The sequence below is a fragment of the Schistocerca americana genome, chromosome 2 (assembly GCF_021461395.2).
Source record: "Schistocerca americana isolate TAMUIC-IGC-003095 chromosome 2, iqSchAmer2.1, whole genome shotgun sequence".
NCBI lineage: Eukaryota > Metazoa > Arthropoda > Insecta > Orthoptera > Acrididae > Schistocerca > Schistocerca americana.
In genome coordinates, this window is record NC_060120.1 from 848,715,371 (window position 1) to 848,734,280 (window position 18,910).

General features: G+C 38.0%; 2 protein-coding genes across 3 annotated transcripts in view; one reads left to right on the forward strand and one right to left on the reverse strand.

Annotated features, from left to right (window-relative positions):
- LOC124595625 (ubiquinol-cytochrome-c reductase complex assembly factor 1) overlaps positions 1 to 13,880 on the reverse strand; it is a 127,844-nt gene extending 113,964 nt beyond the window's left edge. Inside the window, exon 1 of the mRNA XM_047134448.1 lies at positions 13,719 to 13,880. Coding sequence (XP_046990404.1) covers positions 13,719 to 13,751 — 33 coding nt within the window. The 5' untranslated portion in view covers positions 13,752 to 13,880. The remainder of the gene's footprint in view (positions 1 to 13,718) is intronic.
- LOC124595624 overlaps positions 13,769 to 18,910 on the forward strand; it is a 61,899-nt gene continuing 56,757 nt past the window's right edge. Inside the window, exons 1-4 of one of the 2 annotated variants that reach the window (XM_047134447.1) lie at positions 13,770 to 13,928; positions 14,057 to 14,143; positions 14,661 to 14,887; positions 15,747 to 15,902. In XM_047134447.1, coding sequence (XP_046990403.1) covers positions 14,669 to 14,887; positions 15,747 to 15,902 — 375 coding nt within the window. In that variant the 5' untranslated portion in view covers positions 13,770 to 13,928; positions 14,057 to 14,143; positions 14,661 to 14,668. Of the gene's footprint in view, positions 14,144 to 14,660; positions 14,888 to 15,746; positions 15,903 to 18,910 lie in introns of both variants that reach the window. The other variant, XM_047134446.1, reaches the window with a different exon arrangement.

Below are 18,910 nucleotides of genomic sequence, written 5' to 3' on the forward strand. Positions count from 1 at the left end.
AAGGCACGTTTTTATGCAATGGCTGAGCCACCGAAGCAGCAGACGGTAAAAACTTGTGATAGTATGCTATTTTCCCCAAGAACGCCTGCAGTTCCTTAACAGATGTAGGGCGAGGAAGGGCATCGATCGCAGCAACAGTTTGCTGAAGCGGACGAATACTATCCCGAGAGAGTTGAAACCCCAAGTACATGATAGATGGCTGAAAAAAATTTTGATTTCTGAAGATTACACTTAAGACCGCCAGTCTGTAAGACATGAAAAAGTGTGCGGAGATTTTGAAGATGTTCGTCAGTGGTGGAGCCAGTGACAACAATGTCGTCCTGGTAATTTATACACCCAGGGACAATGAGCAAGAATTGTTCCAAGAATCACTGAAAGAAAGCAGGGGCGCTGGCAATCCCGAATGGCAATCGTTGGTATTGATAGAGGCCGAAAGGCGTGTTAAGGACCAGAAACTGCCGGGAAGCAGCGTCGAGAGGAAGTTGATGATAAGCTCTGACAGGCCAAGTTTAGAAAAATACTGGCCACCAGCAAGTTTAGTGAACAATTCTTCAGATCGAGGCATAGGGTAAGTGTCGATAAGGCATTGAGGACTTACAGTGGCTTTGAAATCGCCACAGAGAGGAATATTACCATTTGGCTTAGCAACGACAACGACAGGAGAGGACCACTCACTGGGAGTTACAGGAAGCAAGACTCCTGAAGCAGTGAGATGATCCAGCTCCCGTTTGACCTGATCACGAAGGTCCACAGGAATGGGTCGAGCCCAAAAAAACTTAGGCCGAGCAGTGGGCTTGAGCGTGATATGAGCTTCAAAGTCGTTTGCACAGCCTAACCCAGGAGAAAAAAGGGACAAAAATGTCGTTGACAAGGAATCCAATTGAGCATAAGGAATAGCATCAGAGACAATATTGACAGAGTCATCTACGGAGAACCCAAAAATGCGAAAGGCATCGAAACCGAAACGATTCTCCGCGTTACTATGGTCGACCACAAATATGAGAACAGTGCAAACGACAGATTTCTAAGACACCTCAACATCAAATTGTCCCAAGAGAGAAATCTTCTGTTTATTGTAAGTCCATAATTGCCTAGTGACAGGTGACAGGACTGGAGAACCCAACTGAAGATACGTCAAAGTTGTTGATAGTGGCAGCAGAACCAGTATCCACCTGCATTCGAACATCTCGACCAAGTATTTGGACAGTGTGGAATAACTTCCCTGAAAGGGAAGAAGTACAACTGACAGACAACACAGGATCAGAATCAGCATCATGTTCATGATCATCATGTATGCAGTCAGATTTGCAAACGGACGACACATGACCTTTTTTTTTGTGACACACGGCCCAACGTTGTGGACAATCTTCTCGTGAATGTTTCATAAAATACCGCAGACATGAAGGAAGGTGCCATGGGTTTTGCTGAAGTTCATTAGAGTTTTGTTTACTGTCAGGCCGAGGCTGCGCTTGGGAGCGTACTGCGGCCACGTCGGCCGGCAGGGACACGCCACACACTTCGTCAACATCGCACAGAGGTTGTATTTCCCCGACATTGCCCCATGCCTCTATTTGCGCTCCAGCGGCATGAGAAATTTTAAAAGACTGAGCGATGGATACGACTTCATCTAGAGTCGGATTTGCCAACTGAAGGGCACGTTGCCTAACTTCTTTGTCGGGTGCCGATTGAATAATAGCATCCCGTACCATGGAATTGGCGTAGGATTCTTTGTGACCTTCAGTAACAAATTGACACTTTCTACTGAGGCCGTGAAGTCCAGCAGTCCAAGCGAGATAGGTTGATTCGGTTGTTTTTGACAACAATAAAAGGCAACACGTGAGGCTACCACAAGCGTTTGCTTTTGAAAATAGACAGACAGAAGTGAGCACATTTCAGCAAAGGACAAAGACGCACGATCTTTCAAAGGAGCCACTTACGACAACAACCGATACATTTGAGGTGAAATCCATGAAAGGAACAGAGACTTACATGTTTGTTTGTCCACAACATGAAATGCCAAGAAGTGCTGTCAAAGACATTTTTCGTAGTCAGACCAGTCTTCCGCCATCTCATTGTAAGGAGGAAAAGTTGGTAGAGAGAACGACGAGAGACGGCATTTGATGCCGCGACAAAATCACGAATCGCATTTGTGAGAAGCGTTTGCTGTTCTATGAGACCTTGCAATAGTTGCAGTAATGTAGCCATGGAAACATGTGGGTCAACAATGGAAAAGAAAAATCACTACCTCATCCCCAATTGTAATAACTTCAAGTTGAACAAATATATTTCAAGGAAGATGCAATACATGAAAGTCACAGATCAAGTAAACAGAGTAAGATGTGTATACACTTTAACAGTCAAATCATAACTGAGTCCAAGTCTAGCAGCCACTGGCTGGCTGGCCGCTTTGGTGGCGCTGCTACTGCATGGCTGGCAGACAGCGCCATATGTAGAGGACGCGCATAACTGCGCAGCGGCACTTTGAAAGATCGGCGAGTCCCAACAAAAACAATAAAGCAGATGGATGTGGCTGGCTGATCGCAAGGATAAAAAGGGAGGTGCTAGCCAGTCTGCAACACACTAAAACCTCCAGCCTAAAAGTTTAGGTCAGAGTCCAGTCATATCACCAAACTTTAAAACCTTAGTCACACTTATTGCATCATCAGCTAAAATAGATCCCCACCAAGATTTGGTCCTGCCCTTACATCATAGTATAAAAGGCACTCTGTTAAAACATGGCGTAAAGAGATTTACACTTAACAAGCACGACAAAACAGGGGATCCTCTCTTACCACAGTAAAAAGCCGTGTGTCAGAAGGCAGTGCCCAATTCTAAGACATGTGAGAGTCATCTCATCCCACCTGAGTAACTCGCAGTGGCTGGGTTGTTGACTTCGCCAAACGCACCTTATTGGCCATCACTGCGTCATTCCTCATCCCACAAGTGCATGCACTTCCTGTGTAGTGCAGAAATTACAGCCTGCAAGGGAATAGGACCATGTGCCACATCCTGTTCTCTGCAGGCCTCCTTTGCAGCCTGATCGGCCTGTTTATTTCCCCACATCCCTATATGACCTGCCCCCCAGCAGAATGATACCTGCATACCCCACCATTGAAGCAAGAATAGCTGGTCATATACCAGCTCAGCACAACTTCTCAGCTGGGTACAGGGTCTGAAAAGATTGTAAGGCAATAAGAGAATAGGAGCAGATGAGAAACCGTTTGCCCTGAACACAATCCATCTGCGCAAGTGCCTTCAGGGTCATGTGGAACTCTACTGCGAAGCGGGTATACTAATCAGGAGGCTAATTCTAGTGACATGACATGACAGAGCACCCAAGGGAATTCCCTTGTCTGGAGCCATGAGTGTAAACTACTATGAAACTGTGACACATATCTAAAATGTTGAATAACAGAGATTGGAAGGTAAAATCTGGCATACTACCTTTCTTAAAATTAGTCCCATCTAAAATAAGTCTGGGTCTCTGGATGAGCCAAGGTTGAAATCAGCTCCAACCTTGACGTAAAACTAAGATCGGCCATACCCATCTCAAAAAGGCAACCCTGTGCGCGAATCCCATAGGGCCTCGTTGCTCATTACAAAAAAGCCGTGCCAGTGGAAGCTGAGCTACGGTATGGTACACAGATGGATACGGTGTTGACAGTATTTTGTATGTGTGGCACATAAGTAGCTGTCACCCGATGTGAAGTGGTGGTTCACATGCCTCTGCACAGAGGCTTGTTCTGAATGCCCCAGTGGCCAGCCAAATCTCTTCAATATGCACCATTTCCAAAATATTTAAATTACAGGGTCTCACAGACCCATACATCATGCACCCATAATGGAGCTGAGATCACACAAATGCCCTGCAAAACTAGAGCAGACAAGTCCTGTCTGCTCCCCATGTTCTGTGGCTAAGACATTTTAAAATACTTAGATTCTTATGAGACCTTTTTTAGGGTCCTTAAAATGTGGTAACCGTGTAAGCTAAGAGTCAAATATGAGACCCAAAAACCTCACTGTGTCTTTAAAATTAACAACTGTGTCCCTCATCCTTAAGTCCGGAATGTTTAAAATGGAACCAGAATCATTAAAAAGAACACACAATGATTCTAAAAGAAGCTAATAAGTTTTCTTTCTTTCATGTGCATGCCAGTCAATGATTCATTGATTCAATACTTCTGCTTTTCTTCTTTTATTTGCATGCCTGTCAATGAATCAATGCTCCTGCTTTTCTGTGAATCGTCTCCTTGACTCCAAAATATGTTCAAAACCATTATTTATTAAAAAATATGACAAAAATTCAAGCCTCTTCACAGAATTGGGTATGTAAGTGAGATACAATGCATGTTTCATCGATTACATTCACATTTCCAAGAATTAATGAGCATTTGTTTCACAAAGCCAAACAACTTGCAGACAACACTGTCCAGATCTAGTCAGTATTTTTCGCAATTTGTTTGACCACATATAATAAACATGCACTACTTCACAGAAATTAGAATACTGACTACCAAGAGGCCACCACCAGCCAATAAAGAACCTTATGCCTGATGTGTACTCACAGGTGGCCACAGTAGAGTTTCACACCTGATAGCCAGCATGATGGTGAAACATGCATCACTATGCATGCAGCAATCAACATCTTAATGAAATTACCATTGCCTACACTAAGGAAAGTAACAATTGTTCAGCTGAAAACAAGAGACTAAATCCTTCAACAGGAACTCTGAAATAAATTTTAAAAATTGCAGTACATGTTTCTCATCTTTTGTCACACTTTCTATTGTATTTTAGTATCATTAAATGGATGAGAAGCTGCTTCATCAAGATATCAGGAAGCCTTGAGGAAATTTTCACATTATAGAAAAGAACTATTCTTCTTGCTATAAGGACACACAGTAAGCCCCTATTTAAAAAGTTGTGTGCACTTACAATACCCTTAGAGAAATAAAACTTTAAGGACTTCACAAAGAGATTCAATTCCTTTGACGGACACTCTTGAATGGGCAAGAGCAGAGGACTGGAAGGCATTACACAAGAACTGACAGTACAAATTCTGACGAAACCAAAGGAAAGAGTAAGCTTCATAGAAGCAATATTAGAAGAGTTTGAAATCACGAGCAGTGTCAAACAGGGTGATGGATTGTCACCAGTTTGGACAATATAATGCTGACCAAAGTGACCAGATAGTGCAGAACAACAAATGAGAACATAGCGATAACAAGATGCAAATGGGGGACAGAAAAATCAATAGAGCCCAAGTCGACTGCCCAGTCTAGACTTTTCCACAGCTGCCCCATGGGGTAAGGGCACACGCACTAGCACGTCATGCTCCCGTGGGCAGGAGCAGGTAGTATAGGCTACCCACCAGATGGCTGTAATGCACATGTTCTGTGCATGTCAACCTGTTTGGCCACCTCTGTTCATGGGTGTTGGCCAGTGGAAAATGGCTGCTTACACTACGGGCCGGCTGCGTGCCTGAGTATCAGCCGTTTGTCCCCTCCTGGCCACTCGTGCTCTTGTCCACCCAGACGCTCCTGGGTGGGCACGTGAACTGGAACAACCTAAGCCTTTGCAGATGACACAGCAATAGTAAGTGAGTGAAAATAACAAGCAAAGAAACAACTTAAAGCATGATAGCTAAAAGTATTGGACTGAGGATTGTCTACAATAAGACAATGACTCTGAATGCCCTGTGGAAAACATCAGAAAGTGCCCTGCAAAAGGTGAACAAATTTAAATAGCTTGGAGTACATATCACAAGATGAAACAGAAACAATCAAAGAATAACAGAAAGGGTCAGAAAATGAGGTCAGTCTTTGTTTATCTGTTCATCATCTGTGCATCTTATGCCATTCTTACACAAGACATCAGGTCAAGTCTTAGTCTGGCACATCATAATATTTTAATCATATCGAGACTATCAGTGAGGCATAATTTGTGCTTAACATTAAGAAAAGTTTTGTTTTGTTATGCTGTTGTCAATGAAAAGGTGCTCTCCAATATTTTATTTAATTTACAATATTGTTGCTTTGCTTGTAGTAGTAGTTGATTTGTCTGTCAAATCAATCATGCCACCTAAGTACACTTCAATTGTTACATCTACCAGCAATGCACAAAACAAAAAGCAATTATGAGCTGCTTAATCAAGTAAAGAATGGCAAGCAGCATGAAGCAGATTGTTTATGAGTTGCTCAACTGTATGCATCAGAATCAGAGGAACAACAAACTGTAATGGTCAAAGTGGAACATTTACAAACTACTCAAAGTGTGCATTGGGATCAGAAGAGCAACAAACAGTAAGAGTCAAAGCAGAACATATATGAGCTATTCAATCTCAAAGCTGTGAATGCCAACTTGAATCTTTGTGCATTCCAGTACAATGCCAATTATGACTACAATCCTCATCCATGTGTAAGCATTAGCAAAATGGTAAGGTGTGTGGGCATTGTTGTGTGAAAAAGTTTAACAATGAAACACCAGGAATGTGCTGTGCAAATGGCAAATGTTAGACTTCTGACTGTTTCTACTAGCCGAACCTCTGCTTTCAGGCAAATAAACCAATTCGTAGTACCTTTAACAAAACATTCGTACATATGATTCAGCATTTCAAGTGACATCTTTCTGAGCCGAAGTATTTAAAGAGCAATATATGCCAACTTTCAAAATTAAAGGGCAAATATTTCATCACACAGGATTACTTCTGTCAGTTTCTGATGCTGAACATAATTTTTTACAAATCTACTTCATGGGCAACAACAATCAACAACACAATGCCCTGATAAAATTGTTCAAAATATCAATTGACAACTTGCCAGTGAATAGCGAAGCAATTCATGAAAGAGATGATGAAACACTGGTCTGACATAATGCACCTACAGTCAATGGAGTAGCAACTGTTATAGATGGAAAAGAATGTGATATGCGTGATATAATTCTTTAGCAATGAAATAACACCACAGTACATATTGCTGAAACATACTGATCTTACAATGCATTATAGTATTCCATAATTTTTTGGGAGGCGGAGGGCAGATATCATGTAAATACTATGCAAAAAAATTCAGCTACAGGTAATCATATTTATTTTCATTTTCACACATTCTATAGCAAAAAAAAAAATCATCCTTCATACATTTGTAAATAAGATTTATATTTATCTTATAAATTCTTTCATTTTATTTTTTCTTACAGGTGAACAACTCAAACTGTTTCACCAACATGTACTGGACATGTTATGTGGAAATTGAATATACACTCTCCTTTTCATTCAAATCAGTTGTTGCACTCTGAGAAGTACATTCATTTACGATATGTTACTACGAATGATGGAAACACCAACAACATTAGCAAAAGGGTCATACTTTTGGCAACTTTCACTGGCAGTCTGCAACACATGCATGAATAGGCACAAACCAACATTATATAGACTTCCAGGCCATTTTATCACATTTGCATGGAATCTAGCACAGGGTGAGACAGAGCATCCATTGTCTGGACAAGTTCCAACTAATTTGGGACTGCCTAAAGTACTGAGACACAAAAGAAAAAGTTCCACTTTGTAATATTTAGAAAAGTAGTTAATTGTGTACTGCAATAGAAACTGTAATATAAAACTTAAATACTTGTAGTGTTGGCAGGCCACGGGTTGTGATCATATACAGATACAAATCTCAAGTGCTTGTTTTTATGTGAACAACACATGAAAAGAAATTTTTACTAGCTACTGGATTTTTCACTAAAATATTATAAAAAGAGAAAATAATTGTGGCATAGGTAAATATCTCAACTGCTTATGTATGTTTTCAAGTGGCACTCTAAGGAATAGTTAATTGATTGTTTTCCATTAAGAACTAGAATAACTGTGTCAAAACCACAATAAAATTTTCTATGCCATTATTAGTGTTCATTATATTTTACATTAAAATTCTCCTAAAAAGGAATATTCCAAGACAGTAAAGGGCTACATTCATTTTATAAAAACCTAAAAATCAGGGCCCTATTTATAAGTCACTGCTAACATGCATAAGGAGATGGGGGAAGCAAACGGCTTTTCGAGCAGAGTCAAAAACATGTCCACGTGAGTGAAAGCTTGTTAGCTTACATTAACACTATGCCCTCATTAATTGATGAGCATATTTTTAATCCGATAACATATCCACTATTTTTACTGTGTGTTGGTGTTTGTGTTTTATATTTTTCAAAAATGTAATGTAAGACATTATCTAATGTTCGTGTTTACACTTCTCATGTATAATCTCAGTTAGCTGCAAAGATCTAAAAATGCATGGTTTTACTTATAATTTTCATTCTAAATAAAATAGTACCGAGTGAGGTACTGCAATGTCAAAACACTGAACTTGCATTCAGAAGGAACAGGGTTCAAAGCCCTGTCCTGGCATCCAGACTCTGTTTCCTATGGTCTCCCCAAGTTGCTAAATGAATGCTGTGGTGGTTCCATTGAGAAGGCCAGTGACGACATCCTGCCTCATTCTTGACTAATCCATTCCCAAGTTTGCATGATAAGTGTTAAAGGATTGCAAATAATATTACAAGTTCATATTTGTTTCTGTTATATGTGTGCAAGTATTTCTGATGTGAAGCTAATGTTTGATGTATTTGTTCCTTGTATTAAAGATCTGGAGGAGAAAAAAAAAAAAAAAAAAAAAAAAAAAAATTGAAGTTGTTCTGTTGTTGATCTTACGTTAAGGTCTGGCACTTTAATAAATCTTTGCACAATCATTTAGAGGTTGGATGTATATATTTTTATCCTAACATGGTAGCAGATGAGCGTGGTTGAGATCAGCACTGATTTGATATATAATTGAGATGTGTTTAATAGTGTCCGAATTGACTACTTCAAGCAGGCACCTTGTGATGCGATCACCTTTTTTGCAGACAGTTTACGAAATTATTCAATGCGTTTGTAAGCGTAAACAGAAAATAAGGGCAAAACATCATGACTGAAGAAAAACAACAGGTTGAAAAATTAAATGGCGAAGAAAATTGGGTTACCTGGCGTACTCTCATGGAGGCTGTCTTGGAATGTGATGCTGTTTACAATGTTGTATGCGGATCTTTTGTGAAACCGGAAACAAATGTTTAAGATTATGTAACAAAATTAAGTGCTTGGACGAAAGCAAATCCAAAAGCGAAGAAACGTCTTGTTTTGTCACAAGAAACAAAATCGGTACTTCGAGAAGCTACACGTGAAACTGCAAAAGATGTTTGGGATAAATTACACCTGATTTGTGATATCCAGTCTGCCAAAAATATAGACTTCTTGTGATATAAGTTTCACAATATCGAATGGGAATGGTCAGGCGCTATGCAAGGTCATTTAACAAAATTTGACGAAGTACAAATAAAGATGTCTATGCTAAATAAACCAATAGAGGAAGCTTATTTTTGTGCACATTCTTAACTTAACGTAAGATCAACAGCAGAACAACTATATTAAAACTTTGCAGATCTCTAATACAAAGAACAAATACATCATCAAACATTAACTTTGCATCAAGGATACTTGCACATAAATAACAGAAACAAATATGAACTTGTAATATTATTTACAATCCTTTAACACACTCCCTCAAGTTCATATTTCATCACCAAATCAGTCTCTATTTTCATTACTTACTTCCATCCCAATCTAAGTTTTCATTCTTGATAGCTTTTTTGCTGATAAGCCCTTAGTAAGAATAGCAGCTGCCCGATCTTGTGTTGAAACATACTCGACATTGATCTTCTTCTCATTGACTAACTGTCGTACATACTGATAGCGTGTTTCAATATGCTTAGAGCATTCACAGAATCCTGCGCCTTTGATATATTTAATAGCGCTTTGATTGTCAATGTGTAAAGTAGGAATTGAACTCTTTTTAACAATGTCAATTTCTTTCAAAAAAGATCAAGCCATACTAAAGATTTACTTGCCTCATTGGGAGCAACAAATTCAGCATCCATTGATGATTGTGCAACATATTTCTGCAGTTTACTTTTCCACATTCCTGGTCCACCACCAAACTTCATTAAAACTCCACTTGTTGGACGTCTAGTCAATTTTTCACTTGAATAATCAGCATCGCTATAACCTTCTATAGCAGAATTGTTCGTTTTCCTAAACTGAATTCCATCATTTATTGTACCCTTCAAAGAGCGAAGAATTCGTTCAATTAATTTTAGGTGTGCTTCGGTAGGTGAAACTTGTGCTCTTTAAGCAACATTTAGAGCATAACACTAATACGAACATTTTGCTGCTTGCTTCAGTCAATACAAGTGTTGAAGCAATCTGCAAACACGGCCTGTAGCATCATCATAACCTTGTGGTTGTCGCATGTAAATTTCTTCCTCCGGTTTACCATTCAAGAATATTGTTTTAATGTCAAATTGTTTGATGTTCCAATTCCTTTGAACAACAACACACAAGAGGGCTCTCAGAGTTTCAAACCTAACCACAGGACTGAAAGTTTCAGAAAAATCAAGCCCTGGCCTTTGGCTAAACCCTTTTGCAACTAGCCCTGCTTTGTACCATACAACGTCATCGTTATTATCCAATTTAATTGCAAACACCCATCGATTTCCAATAGCCTTCCTTCCAGCCAGTAAATCAACTAATTTCCAAGTACTAACCTTCTGATGTGAGTCCATTTCTTCATCAATTGCAGCTTTCCAATTTTCTACACCTGAGGATTTCACTGCTCCATCATAGTTCCTTGGAACTTCTCTCAGCATCATCATTATCAACATCTTGGGTCACTCAGGTTCATCTAGGTAACGTATCGGCCTTCTAATTGTTTGTCTGCCCTCAAAACTCTATGATCATCTGCATTTTCAGTCGCTTCTACATGATCTTGATGATCCAGTCATGTAATATTTTCTTTTGATATTTCATCATCATTAGAATCAGATATTTCCGTATAATTCATAAACGATATGTCAACTAATTTAGTAACATCATTCTTCGATGATTGCCTCAATATTTCAACCTTGAATTTTACGTCTCAGCTAACAATAACTGAATGCTTATCTGGAAGGTATACACGAGAGCCACAGTCATCATAACCAACTATATAACCTTTCAAAGATTTGGCATCAAACTTTCTCCATTTCTGTGCTGGAATCCAGACAAAACATTCTGTCCCAAATACTTTTAGATGATTAAACTGACTCTTCCTTCTCAAAAATAATATTATTGGTGTCTTTCCTTTAACCTTCGTTGGCCCAGTTCAGTTCAGAGTATGAGTAGCTGCAAGTACAGCTTCTCCCCACAAAGCGCTTGGAATATGCTTTGCTGACTGAAGCCATGGATGTACCATTTCGCAGATAATCCTGTTTTGACACTCAGCAACTCCATTTTGCTGTGGTGTACATGGCACAGTCAAAGAATGTTTCAATCCAATTGACTCGTCATATCATCTCACATCATTATTGTCAAACTCCTTGCCACCACCAGTCCGCACTTCTTTAGTGGTACATTTGATGCAAAGTTAATGTTTGATGTATCTGCTCTTTGTATTAATGATCTGTGAAGTTTTAAAAATATACAGTTTTTCTGTTGTTGATCTTTGCACAATCATTTAGAAGTTGCGTGTGCGTGTGTGTGTGTATAACAATAAGCTATATTTGTAATGGTACCTGACATGTCCTATGCTGTTGTGATGAATAGTCAAAGAACAAGTAATGTAAATGTAACATCTGTGATTTTCTTTAGTCTAAATCATTCTGGTCTGGCTGCTCTGTTCCCATTTAGACTATCACCCATAGTAATCTAATTTTATTATCAAAAATTTTGGTGGAAAATTAAAGGCTGTCAATGTACTTCCCTTAATATGGAAACATTTTGACATTCAAAAATTCATCCAAACTATTTCATATAATTATCTTTTCTTGTTGCATTTATTATCACAGTTTCTCTGCTGCTTCTTAGGAACCACATTTGTCAGTGGGAAATAGCAGTTAAACATGGAAAAAGAGAAACACACACACACACACACACACACACACACACACACACACACACACACACACACTTTCTAGTGGGAATCTAAATTTGAGTTTCTAAAAGTAGTCTAGAATTAATGGTTAACTTAGTTTTCTGCGTCTTCTGTGATTCATAGCAATGACTACAATGACTACTTGCTATGATGTGGTTTCACAATAAAGTTAAAAGACATTGTCAAGCAGAAATTATTTCAGTTTGTTTTAAGGTTCATTACCTGCCACCACTTTCTTAACTTACAAGGGGGATGGGGTTACTCAAATATTTTTGTAGCTGCATACTTTGCTCCTTTTGTGCAACAGTAAAGCTACTTTTGCTCCTAGTGGTGTATTTATGCATGCTGTTACAGTTTTCAGATTATGCCCGACTGTTCACAACAAACTTCATGGAGAACATCTATATAATTAGTTATCTGTTAGTATGTCTAATTTATTTCAAGAAGGTGTCATTAATAAGTTAGAGGATGGACACACAATGGTATCCTTACAGAACTTTTCTGCACTATGAAGATTGTGTGCCTGTATGTGAAAATGCTCAGAAAATTAATATACAGAAAGCAATGTTATGCAATAAACTAAAATGAAACTAGTCCAACAAGTGAAACCTTGTTTTTCTGGAACACAAGGAAAAACATTACGTTTAAGAGAATTAATACGAATAATTTCAGGGCTTCAAAAAAAAAAAAAAAAAAAAAAAAAATACAATAACAAATACATATTATAATTAACCGATGCTGCTTCAGTGTGCGGAAAAAAAAGGTCCCATCTCTGTGACGTCTGAGGAAAGAAAAAAAAATGCTTCTATTTGTTCATAGCTATCATGTGGACAGAAAGACACTATAAATGTGTGGGTTTGTATTTAATATACTGTAATGAAACATTTTATATACATTGTCTACCAACTTGTTTTAATTAAACGTTTAGAGTTAATTAAGTGTTAAGCTGTTACAGGCTTAATGTTGATGGGGATAAGTATTTTGCACTATATTATGAATGGATGATTTCCAGAACAAATAAAATTGTATCATAATTATCACCTTACTTCGGTACGTCGGTTTTCAAATCACACGTGTAAATCTCTGTGGCTCCAACGTTGTTCGCACAATTACGTTGTAAACAACTGGAAAAACTGATGCCCAATACGCAGAAAAACCAAACGCCAAACAGTTTTGCTCTACATTTAAGACGATTCGTTTATGCTAGCCATAGTGGCGCTGGGGTCTGCTACTACCACAAAAAATCGCACTGTCAAAGAGTTGTCACTAGCCGCATGAGGCACGATGAAAATATGAAAGCCCCTAAGACACTGAAAATAAATTAAAATTGAAATCCCAGTGCATTTTTTTCTTTTAACATTATCTAACACTAAATGATGGCAATGTTTTGTTCACGAAATCTCTCTTTAACTTTCCGAATTGGTCACTTTCTTTCCTCTTTATGCAGAGAATCTTCAAAAATCTGTTTTCCTAACTGGGTCCTCAAACTGCTTCTATCTCAAGGGACTGCGCAGTATGCCAAAATTGATTTTTCTCATATCACGAACACAAAAAGTATGATTGTCATTAATGTATAACTCTTTTAGAAATGCTTCTGCTACGGACTGTAAAGGTATTTCATGAATAGGCACACATTTTGTGCTCGTCAATGTTTCTTTGTTGAAAAATAAACCAATGCCATATTAAGAAACTTATGTCATTACTGTCAGTGACAAGTACCTGGCACAGCTTCAACAGCCGCTGATAGTTCATTTTGTAGATTCCCTTTCAGTTAATTCAGCAGCAGGCACTAACATTTGTACTCTACACAAATGCGTTCCGACTTTATTCACAACCTAGTGCCCCAGCATCTCCGCTACAGTGCTGCCCTCTTTGCGACAAGCTTGGTGCACAATTTGCTTTCTTGAACAAAAATGGTGGAGCGTAATGGTAAATGCGGTGGGAACCACCAAACGTTTCTGTGTTGTCTGTTAGACTAATGTGACGGAGCAGTTCATAACTAAGTTTAGAAGATACTACTGTGCGTTTTATTTATATCTAATGTGAATATTCTCCAGAGTATGCGAGGAAAATGCCTTGAAAAACGAGGAGAGCTCATCGCTAACGGGAGGTGACCTTCCGTAAAAGAGGACGCTAAATTTCACGTAATTATTAAATTTACTGTACAAAATATATATTTAAAAATGTAAGTTATTGCGTTGTTTTCTTTTGTTTATAAAAGTGTCACTTACAATTTTGTTTAAGCTACTATATTTTCGCCGATATTGCAACTTGGATTTTCCATTCAACCAGATGGTTTTCGTAATTCTAGAAATAATTTTCGTAATCTATAATTTTTACAATTCTGTAGGGTAACTCAATATAAAAATTAATTTTATTTTTACTACGTATATTGCATTTTCATCAGAATACTGAATGTACTACAAAGCCTGCGACATTTTCACACAATCCAGTGACAATGAATTAATATTTACAGAATATTATAGTGTATAAGTCATAATCGAATTTATTACTGCTATACAGGTGTGCATGTGGTGATGAGGTTTGAATGCGCTGCCCCAAATCGACATCCAAAATATTTATTAATTTTTCATAAACTTAGGTTATGTAATATTTCGTGTGCAAGTAACAGAAATAAGAATGCCCTGTTTTATATTTCAGATATTGAAATGGGTTCGAAAACAGCTTCTAAGACGGGTAAAGGGAGTGGAAAGCAGAATTCGGGAAGAATGCCTACTGCAAAGGGGCAACAGCGACAAAAAGAGAAAGATTCTCAAGAACAGGAGGTGGTGCATCGAACAGACTTGTCTGTTCTGAGGCAGCCAATAAACATAAGCGTTAGACGAGTTTGCGACATTGTTAAAATGTATCAGACATGTACTTCTGAGGTTAGTACAATGTTAGGATGTATTCTATTCCGCCTCCACTTCTGATGTTTTCTTATGTACTGATACATAGCCGTTTTCTAAATTTTTTTAGCCTACTGATGTTGTGTATAAATACAGTAATTAACTTTTTTGGGTAACAAATTTGCTGCTTATGAAGTATGAATATCAGGTGTTATTTTCATTGCATGCCAAAACATCACTTCCACTATCACATACTGATACTTAATGAGTAAATTACATAGTGGGAAATACTGCAACCAACTACAAGTTTTTGTTGAAATGATAGTATTGTTCTGTTACTAGAATTGGGCTGTAGCCCATCATCAGGAATTAGCACTGACTTCTTTGCAAGTTTTGCATTTGTGTCCTAAGTTATAACAAAGCTTTTGTGATTACATAGTATACAAAAGATTTTATGTTGGTGTTACACAAATGAAAAACTTGCAAAGAAGTCACTACTACCTTCTGACGATAAGCTCAAGCCCTAAACCATTTATGGTACAATAAACACACATCAGAAAAACTTGTTGCTGGTTACAGTATTTGCTACAGTGTAATTTGGAAAAACAGCTGTAGTTTTCTCCAAGCAAAATGGATACTTAATGAGTAATTTATTACTTGGTTAGTTAAATCAACATAACAGGGCGAACTTGTTTCTTATAGGAGATTTAACTCGTAATTATAATCATCTACAAAAAATGTGATGTTTGGGAATATGAAACTAAATTTTAAACAATTAATGTGCAATGTATCTCCCAAGTGGCCATAAAAAAGAAGCATATAGTTTGATTATAGTTATTTATATTAAGAAATTACCTAATGCAGAAGTGATTTCACACCAAAATTCCATTTGTTTCAGCTGAAACAACTTTTGGACAATGAAGTGGAGATTGTGTATGAGTGTAAAGTGTGCCGCAATTTATTTAGAAGCATGGCCAATATTATATCTCACAAGCGAGTGTACTGCAGACAGCAATACAGTGAAGCTTATTACTCCTTTAACAAAAGACATACGGTATGACATATCTTCAGTTTTTTGAAACTACAAGTTTTTTGATGAGCTTTTATCTGATTAAAAAAGGATGTAATTGTCTTCTTCAGCCCTGTTTGACTGGATGGAGTATAAATTTTCACTCTTCTCAATATAAGTACACATATGTTGTCTCTCTTATTCCTGTCAACACTGTGATATTATAATTTAAATTCTATTAGAATACTGTGCTCAAATGGGTGGGGAGGGGAGGGGAGGGGGGAGTGGGTCAGGGTTGATAAGTTGTGTAGAACACGTTTTGCTCGTCAGTGTGTTACGTGTGGTTATTCTCAAGTAAAGTGTGGTAGAGATCTTGTTCCTCCACTGTAATTTTGGTTGGGGTGACAGCATGATCTGTAGCATAGGCTGAAGTCAAGGATATATTGAAAGGTGAAATTTAAGTAGCAAGTTATATAAGGCAGCAAATGTGAATGCAAAATAAAGGTTGTGGCAACAGAGACTGACATCAGTGTTTATGGCATATTTCAGACACCTTCCTTCTAAAAAAAATCAGACTGCAAGGGGAATATAGCAGAGGTGGATTAGATAATAGACAAGCCTCACATGAGCACTTTGGAGCTTATTAAGTATTTGTGTTGTGCATAAAATACAAAAAATGTAGGGATTGGTCTCTCTATAAATCTTATCAAAGTCTCTCAGTTTTTATGATTTTCAGGCTAAGCATTAGTCATAGCATTCCACTTGTATCCGTAGTTAGCTTGTTGTATTTAGAAAAGTAGTATATTTTTGACATATCTTAATATTACAAGAGTAACCAAAAACAGTTTGTTGCGTAAGTGATTTGTGGAGTTAATATGTGTGTCAAAATGTAATATAAAGGAAGGTAGGGTAAATATTCCGCTGCAATGATGGTGTAAGTCAGTATAGTTAACATTTAAGATATTTTAAGTTTAAGAATACACACTTACTCAGTTTCACTATTGCTTGATTAACGTTGTTTGTATGGTTATAATATATTGAACGATTTGTGATTTGCAACTTTATATTATGACTATTTTGACTATGGTTATTTATTGGATTGGAGGTCCCCTCAGCTTTACTTTTATCATGAAGATATATTTATTTTATTTCTTTTTATGCTCATTCCGTACTTCGCCAATAGAATGGGCATGGGATGAAATCATAACATGATTTTCATGTGAGAAGTCTAATAAAGATTCCTGTGAAACCAAATCTCTGTCATGGGCATGACTGGAAATATAATCTTAATGAAGTTGTTGATTAATTAGTCCCCTTTATTACAACTTTTCACTATTTTCATTGATCTTGGGCCTACAGCTGTGACAAACTGTTTAAGTGATAACATCTGGTACAACTGTACAGGGGCTGTCCACACTTAACTTGGAAGTATATGTTGGTAAACCTTGGTAAATCATGTCACAAGTGAGCATGCACAGCATACGGATGGCCCCTCTTAAAGTTTGGCCTTGTATGCCGACTGTAACTGTGAGCTTTACATTATTTGTTGTACTATTGTACAGTTTCAGCCTTAAACCACTTTTCAGGCATCAATACATTTGTCAACAATTCACTGTCCATCCAGAAAAGTTGCGAAACTGATTTTATTCCTGCTGTAGAACTGATGTCAGTGTGATACAGTGGCAGCTTGACCTGACAACTGTAAACTACAGATATGCATTCGACCAGACTGTTGTCAGCAGGCAGTGTAGAGTAGTGGACAAGCAAATGTAAAGTGTCAGCGTTGTTGTCATAAAGCATATTGGAGCAACATCTCTAAATATAGTGTTCAAGATGTTCTCCAGAATGTTTTAAAGAAGAGAAAAGCATGTGGAAAGTTTGACCAGCACATCTTGACTCCCGAAGAAAGATGATGACATGTGAATGACTGCCATGACGCAATTGAAAAGTAAAACTTGGACAATTCTCCACTGGAAAAAATCATCGTGGATGATTATACTTGGTGTTATCAATACAGGCCTATGAACAACATTCCAAAGGAGGATTTTTCTGACAGTTTCAGATGGTTGTGTGAATGTTCTGTGCATTGTACTCAAGTGGAGGGAAATTGTGTAGAACACAAGGCATAACTGCCATCTTAACGATTCTCTATTTTTTTATTAATCCAGTCTCAAAACTTTTTGGACTGATGGGATACATTTTCAAAAATCAGCAATGGTACATTTTGCCATACTAGTCTCTTGCACATACTGTATTTGAAGAGTGTTACCAGCCATTATACTTCATCTACATCTACATCTATACTCTGCAAACCACTGCGAGGTGCACTGCACAGGGTACATCCCCTTGTACCAGTTATTAGGAATTTTTCATGTTCCATTTACGTATGGAGTACAGGAAGATTGATTTTTTTTTTTTATGCCTTTCTGCATGCCCTAGTTATTCTAATCTTATCCCCACGTTCTCCATGTGACCAATACATAGGAAGATAGTAACTGTTCTCGAATGAACAGATACCATTGATGAGTATGAGCTTCTCTAGAATAAATGATAATTAATTGAAACCCTCAGCTACCGACAGATGTTCTTATACCTCAATGGGGACAGTTGAAAATGTGTGCCCCGACCGGGTCTCGATCCCGGGATCTCCTGCTTACATGGCAGACGCTCTATCCTTCTGAGCCACCGTCGTCTGTGCAAATGTGCACAGGTTGCCCAAACTCTTACGAGAATTGTTACCTTAGTGTGCGCAAGTAATGAGTGGATGGGCAAATATCTATTGGGTACATTACTTATGTAGACTGTGGACAGTTGGGAATGTGGGTCTCGCGGGAAGTGTGCAAGGGATAAGTCCCTGCAGTTGCGCTATTCATCTGTGTCATCGATGGCTCAGATGGATAGAGCACTTGCCATCTAAGCGGGACAGGGGTTTGAGTCCCAGTCGGGGCACACATTATCATCTGTCCCCATTGAGGTATATCAACAACACCTGTCGACAGCTGAGTGTTTCAATTAATTATCAATACATAGGAGATTTTAATATATTCCAAAGT